Here is an 8115-nt window from a genome sequence, read left to right as displayed (position 1 = left end):
ACTAAAACTTAAAAAAATGTAACAGTTTTGTCCTGCACTAGTTTATAGAGTAAATACCAAAATGCATACATGCTAGAAAGCACTTAATTGGATACTATTTTCTGTTTTAAAGTTTCATTTTCAAAATATGAGATATAAATTTGAATAATTTGAAGCTAACATGCTAAGTACAGTTAATTCAAATTTAAAAGTAATTTACACATAAATATCAATAGTAATAGTAAATTTGATTATTCAATAATCTGGATTAATTGAATTCAGTTATATTATGCAGAAATGTAACTAAGGGGGATGAGGGTGGGTGCATGCCTCAGGCACCAACTTTGAGAGCTCCAAAATGAGTCTGTAGGATTAAAAGCAAGTAGAATTTTTTTTTGTAATTAATGTTTAATCAGCGGCATCAGGTATGAGGTTTGTTTCAGATGCCAAAACTGTTTGGTACAGCCCTGGTATAATGTAAATGTGATCATCAAAGCAATTCCAACAGCTTAAAGAAAATAGAGATTCCAAACTTGAGCAATACAGTAGAGTCCCACAAACTCAGCTCAATGCGGGCTGAGGAGTTAACAAATTATTGAAAATGACGAGTTTTACAGAATAGTAACAATGCTAGTCTAAATAACGGAATTTCCATAAAGGTGTTATATGTGAAAATACATATATGTATGTATTAACTATGTACCTTTAGTGACTATTTCTATTTGTAGCTAAATTAAAAAAAACATTGGCTATTTAGTAGCTACTTTCATGTTCGTGACATTTGAACCATGGTGTTTTGCAGTGACACCTTAGAAAACAGGTTATATTCTTTGTTAACATGTGGAATTGATATTATTATAAAGTGTTGCCAGTGAAGAATGATAACTTTTTTGATCCAAGTGTTAAGTTATAGCAGTAAAAATTAAATTACCTGTATTTATTTATTTATTTTTCTGAATCAAGAGTTTTACAGAATTTTAAGTTATCAAGAGTAGAGTTTCTGGGACTCTACTGTACTCAACAAGAATAGTGCATTTTCATTATTTACAAAAATTTTTCTGCCAAAATGTAAAAACCTTTTAAAAAAATTTTAATTTATTAAATTCTTGTAATTAATAATGCCATAAATTAGAATAATTGTCTAATATGTAAAATATTAAATCATCTTGGCGCGCTAGTAACATTATATAATATCTCGATAACAAACATCACTTCTCTTTTTATTTTATTTTTAATAAAATTTAATAAAAACAATTGAAAATGTAACATGATTTTATTATGAAATAACAGAAAACAAATGTATGACAGTTGTCATCAACTTTTCTAATTATGTGATGTCCTATTTTTCACAATCTTCTGGGATAATAAGGTAATACTGACTGAAAAGTATTTTCCTTTTAATTAATTTTTTTAAAATTTCAATAGAAGTAGTTGATTAACTTATTCAAATTTCAGTAGGTATAGAGGAAAGTTATCCAGTAGAAATTATCACACTTTTTGTAAATAACACAATAAACACTTAAATAAACAAAAAAAAATTGAAATTTGTTTTTAAATTAAATGATTAAATCACATAAAACAAATTCCATTCACGCAATTATATTAATTACAGTATATCTTCTGTCTATGCCAGATACCGTAATGTCAGATTTGTGACTAAACAGCCAATTCCTTGCTATTGTACAAGGAAAATTGAAAAAGATAAAATGGCATCAATGTCACAAAAGTCAATCAGAATTATAAAATTTGATTTACAAACCACTGGGATCGGGATGGGGGCAACAAGATGGTCCGATTAAACATAATTCCTTTTTACTACAAAGCTCAGATTACCTGACAAATTCAGCATTTTTTAATAATTAATGAATATTTAGCAATTGATCTTGAAGAAAGAAACCTATGAAAGTTACAAAGTCTTCTCATGTTAATATCTTGTTTAATTGAAACAATTTTTTTATTCAATTTCTTCTTGTAAAATATATTTAAAAAGAAAAAAACAATCATTTTGTAAATTAATTTATAATAAATAATATATATATGTATATATATATATATTATATATTGGCTTGAGGAATGACGAGTTTTCAATTGTTTAATATAATTGCATTGTAGTTGAGGCTATTTGCCATAAGAACTTGAGCATGTATTATTAAGTTCTGACATTTTTGTCACTCATCATTCTAAAAAACATAAAACAATTAAATAATTATTATTAAAAAAGAAAGAAATTAATTTTAAAGTTTAACTCATAGTAATAATATAGAAAAATGGTCCAAACGACTTCAAGAATCTATATAGGCTCTGTCTAAAAAGATGATGATGTATATCAATTTTCTTTCTTGACTTTTGCATTGTCAACATGTAAAATTCTTGTTATTAACCACAATATTTAAGTACAAGATATGAAACAATTCTAGTCCACTAAGTGATACTTGTGTGGATATTTCATTCTGTCAAAAAATGGACTATCATAACTGGAATATTCAGTCTGATAAAACAGTGCTAAAGGCGGGCACGATAACATGGGTGCCAGATGTTTTTAGGGCAACTGGAAGGGTGGACAGATGGCACCAGCATTTATGCAAGCTGTGGAACATAGAAATCAGGCACTCCCGTGGTATTGAGCTGTAGTTGTTCTTGCACTCCGCAGGCACAGATGGGACTATGTGCATATTGGCAAGATCAGCCTTACCCTGCAAATACTTCTCTCCAGTTTGAAACACACTACTCTTGAGCACCAGAGTTTATTGGCACACTAACCATGATCCTCCCAAACTGATTGAATGAATGCTGGCCATAAAAGTACTGTAAAATTTAACGATTTTTTTGTAGGCATGATCAATATTACAAAGAAGTTCAACAGTATTTTAATATAGTTTTGGGCAGTATTTTTCGATTTGAACTTCCTACTGATTGTATTCTCTTGATGTTAATGACTCATCTGACAATTTCTGATTAATTTTGAAAACAGCAGACACTTTTGTCATTACAGGGACATTCTTGGACGAGGAGACACTTTGCATTTTGATTCAGGAATCCAGTGATCCAAATATTTCTATATTAGTTATCACTAAAAACAAAAACAATCTCGTGCTTTATGGCAGGGGTACCATCCATTGAGAGATCACTTCTTGCTATACATTCTCTGAACTGTACATGATTTAACTGATGCTCAATGGACCTGTTCACACACCACGGATGAAAAATGGGAAAATTTTCCCGAAACCACCGTGATATGACTTGGCACATAGAATTTCTCATGCCATTATTCAAATGCTTATTGTGGAAAACACCACTTGTACTTAAAAGTTTCTGTCATAGCTGTGTATCTCCTAAATCACACAGTTTATGACTGATTATATATTCTAAGAGTCCACGATAAAGAAAATCATACTGTGCCTGAATAAAAAAAAATAAAAGAAAAACGTTTTACAATGCAGATTGAAAAGAATAATGTTTTTGATTAATAGACTTACCAATGTTTGCAACATACAACAACGCTGTGAACGAGTGTAACGAGCAGCTTGGAAAACATCAACTCTTTCTTCTGCTTTAAGTTGTTGAATTAATACAGTTAATGTTACAAAAACACTGCTTCGGTCTCCACCTCCACTGTAAATAAATTTTACATATTCATATAAGCCAAAATATCAAATTTATTAAACAGGTAATTCTTTTATATCAATTTAAATTAAATAATGATAAATATAATACATTCTTTTACGGATGATCCACACTTTTTTTTAATGACAATTATTTTCTCTTAGTTTATTGATAGCATCTTATTTGGCTTTAATGAAATTTAGAAGAATTTATTATACATATTCAGTTCTAGAGAGATAATGGAATATCACAGAGATATAATTATAACACTCACCCTAACAAGATCAATAAAAAATATACAGGAGAAATTAAATTCTTAATAAATATACATTTATGCAAACTGAATTCTTATTTTCAGAATTTTCAGTTTATCCATTATGATACAATGAATAAAGTGAAAAATTCTGACAGAAGGCTGTTTTTGTTCTTGATATTGCAGAAAAACTGTATATATAATGCAATTATTTGACTGATGTAGAATTCTAAAAAATTGCAATAAATATATTAATTTTTAGAATTTAGAAAATCAAAAGATGGATCAAATACTGTGAAAACATTTGCTTCTTAATACAAAGTTGGTCTTATGTATAGATAAAAAATAGATTTGTAACTTAAACAATTTTCTTTAACTTATAAACTGGTATCTTAAAAATTATCTACAATAAACTCAAATTTTATTAAAATTAGCAGTTAATAATCCATACAAATTTTTTTTTACCTGCAATGAACAGTTAGAGGTCCAGCACCTGGATTTTGTTCTTGACACTGCTGAGCTGCTTCAATCAATGACAAAAATCCTGTCACATCTTCTGGGACAGGATTTGTCCACCCACAAAATTGCATATGAGTAACTTTATGACTATCATCACTCTGAAATATAATAATTATTATAAAAATAAGATTCTTTTATTAAAAATTATTTCAATTAAATCTAAACCAATATTATATTTATAATATAAAGAAAATTTATTAAATGAAACAAAAATCTAATTAAAAATAAATATTTAAGTCGGTATAATATATTTGTGTTTGTGTTAAATTAAGGCGTAATTTAAACATAACTTATCACACTGAAAAGTGATATTAGTAGATAGGAACTGAATATTAAATGTATTAATTGAAAGTTTTAATTTCTGTTGATCAGTACAGATTTCTAGCAACAGAAGAAATTGATATCCTAGTGTATAAATGTGTAAAATAAAAGATGATAACCTTTCAGTATTAGGCAATAGAAATCAAGTAATTGCAAATAAACTAGTCTGTGATCAGTTTTCTAAAATCATTAATTTACTAAAAATAATGGAATGTAAAATTTACGTGCCATAAATACTCAGTTTTTTAAATTAAATATGAAATTTATAATATAATTTTGCAGACTTAACCAGCAAATGATTATCACAGTTATTCACTGGGACTTAAGTTAATGCATCAAATCACAATCAAAATCATGCAAGTGAATAGACCAGAGTAATTTTTAGACGTTTCATATTTGTAAATGACCATATATGACTTCCTACCAGTGGTTGATCAGGTGGTGGTCATCTGCCCAGCAAATAACCTGAACTACAACTTCACCTTAAATGGCCATTCACTGGTCCAGTCACCTAATTATTACTTAGTAAGAAATATTTTCAGTTTAAATATATCAACAATTTAATATAAATTTTTCCTTATTCTGTTTTAATCTTTTATTACAATAAAAAAAACCAAACAAAAAAAATTACGCTAACTTTTAACCATGTTTTAATTAATTAGAACTGTAAATTTACATTTAAACATAAAAACATCATCAGAATCAGGAGCTAAAAAATTTATTAAATTTCTTTATCTTTTATTTAATTTTTTAATTTATATATATGTTAAATATGCCTAAATAAAAAGATTAGATAAAGAGATTATATAACTATTTTTTCATGAAACATTTTTATATCCCAGGAAAACTGGTTTTGCAATGAAAAATAAATCAAATACTAAAAATATGACAATCAACTTCAGTTGGTAAATTCAGTCATTGGCAAATTTGATAATGTTTAATATTTAGCTCATATAATTTTAAATTAATGTTCAATTTTAAAAATATAAAAAGAAATGAAAAGTCCTTTTTGTTTAATTCCAAAAGATTTAATAAATACTCACCTTAATATTTCCAATGATAAATTCTCTCCGTATAAAATGTGTACTTTCTTCAATAGATATAGCTTTGACTTTTACATAATCATATTCTTTTTCTTCATTTAATTCAGGCCAATATTGTTGACATTTTGTCTAAAATATGAAATTTTTTTATTTTACAAAATCAATCAATTATCATTAAGAATATTTACATTACTATTGATATTCATTGACATAAATATCTTGAAAGGATATTTTAAGTTGTAATATTTGTTAAATATAAGGAAATAATTATAACTTATATAAACTTTTTCATATTGTTGGTTTGTTCTGAATTTTTTACTTCAATCAATGTACAGTACTTATCACTTTCAACATAAACTATAATACATATGTATTTTAATATAACTGATTTTAAAAGTAATGATATGTTAAAAATTTCTATTACATTTAATCTATAATTACAAAATATAAATTATATATATATATATATATATATAAATTTTTAATAATAATAATTTATATACAGAATTTATAAGTCATGTTTTGTAAGTTAAAAACAATTTATTTACTTGTAGTTATGTTCAAACTTAATAAAGTTTTATATAAAATACTGTGTTCTTGTAGAGTAAATGAAAAAAAAATTTTCCTCTATTAATATCTCTATAAAAAAATCAATTAAAAAAAAAGTATAAAATCTATTAATCAAACTGCTTTCAAAATCTATAAATTTGTTAAACTGCTTATAGAAAGAAAATTATTAAAGTTTAAAGTTGTTATAAAATAGAACGTTATTATTTAATTTTACTAACTTGCTTTTTAATGATTGTTTATCACGATCATTAAAAAACAAGTTAGTAAAAGTCGCAGTGAAATATCTAAGATTAATGGATATAACAAATTCAAAATAAATCAAACAACTGAAATTTAGAATAAAATTATGCTATAATTTAATTACTGAAGAAATTTGCGTTAAATGTTTATTGTTATAAACAAATTTAAAGTAAATGTTTAATATATTACAAACATATATTTATAGAAAACTAATACTATATTATATATTACACAAGCCTACAAAAAAGAAAAATTTTTTGGTGCCTAGGATATTAGAACTGATTTTAGCTATATTTGGGTTGCTGAATCCAAATATGAAATGAATTTTTCTCTATCAGCTCTACTTTTTTAGATCAGTGTTTTTTTAACGTACAGTGCTACATGAAATGTGGAGCTCTAATTCCAGTTTGTACAGTTATAAATCACATATGCAAGGATTGATTCCTGTATATTTTCCCCTTATCTGCTACTCTTCTTCTCTCAAGAAGACAATCTTGTGTTTCATCATGAAATTAGAGAAATCTTGAAAAAATGGGTCTTCTTGAATATTTTTCAGATGATTGGTGCATGTTTATTGACAGCTCAAAACGAAGTTTGAAATGTGTCCTTCTACACAATGGGAACAAATATGGTTCAATACCAATTGCTCACTCAAAGAAAATGAAAGAAGAATATAACACCATAGCTTTGGTCTTGGAGAAGATAAAGTATCATGAACATCAATGGGTAATTTGTGTAGACTTAAAAATGGTAAACTTTCTCCTTGGACAGCAAACTGGCTACACCAAATATCCTTGCTTCTTGTGCCTCTGGGATAGCAGAGACAAAACACACTACTAGGTTAGAAAAGAGTGCCTAAGAGAGAAAACATGGATGTTGGAGAAAAAAATGTCATTAATGACCCTTTAGTTGAACAAGAGAAAATCATCTTTCCTCCACTGCATATCAAGCTAGGCCTAATGAAGCAGTTTGTAAAGGCTCTTGATAACAACGGATCATGCTTTGCATATATAGGGAAAAAAATGCCTCAGTTGAGTATGGAAAAAATTAAAGCAGGAATATTTGACGGCCCACAAATAAGACGACTCATTAACGATCCTACCTTCGTAAATTCGATGAATGAAGCCAAGTGAAAAGCCTGGACTTCATTTGCTGCAGTTGTCAGAAATTATCTAGGCAAACACAAAGCTGAAAACTATGTTGAACTGGTAAACGAGATGCTTAACAGTTTCAAATCCCTTGGGTATAATATGAGTATTAAGATGCATTATTTACACAGTCATTTAGACCGTTTTCCTGAAAATTTAGGAGACACCAGTGAAGAACAAGGTAAAAGATTTCACCAGGATATTAAAACTATGGATGACCGCTACCAAGGAAGATGGGATATGCATATGATGGCAGATTACTGCTGGAGTTTAAAAAGGGACCGCTCCAAAATACATTCATGAAAGTCACGGAAAAGAAGCTTCCTCAATGTGTAATTATTTAGTTTTATCAATGACTTTTTCCTCTATCTTTGTATAGAATACTTCTTGCATAATATAATAATAAAAATTCCATGTTTAGTTTTTTTATTTGATCCAT

At 27.4% G+C, this 8115-nt stretch overlaps 1 protein-coding gene across 2 annotated transcripts in view; it reads right to left on the bottom strand.

Moving 5' to 3' along the window:
• Positions 1-1233: 1233 nt before the first annotated feature.
• Positions 1234-8115, bottom strand: part of Ptp69D (Protein tyrosine phosphatase 69D) — a 442542-nt gene continuing 435660 nt past the window's right edge. For both annotated transcript variants that reach the window (XM_067274239.1, XM_067274240.1), the window contains exons 28-31: positions 5719-5847; positions 4301-4452; positions 3456-3591; positions 1234-3378 (exon numbers count right to left, since the gene is read on the bottom strand). In XM_067274239.1, the coding sequence (XP_067130340.1) occupies positions 3295-3378; positions 3456-3591; positions 4301-4452; positions 5719-5847 (501 nt within the window). In that variant the 3' untranslated portion in view covers positions 1234-3294. The remainder of the gene's footprint in view (positions 3379-3455; positions 3592-4300; positions 4453-5718; positions 5848-8115) is intronic.

This window comes from Centruroides vittatus, unplaced genomic scaffold, assembly GCF_030686945.1.
Source record: "Centruroides vittatus isolate TY-2023 unplaced genomic scaffold, ASM3068694v2 contig_545, whole genome shotgun sequence".
Taxonomy (NCBI): domain Eukaryota; kingdom Metazoa; phylum Arthropoda; class Arachnida; order Scorpiones; family Buthidae; genus Centruroides; species Centruroides vittatus.
This window is presented reverse-complemented; position numbering and strand designations above follow the sequence as displayed.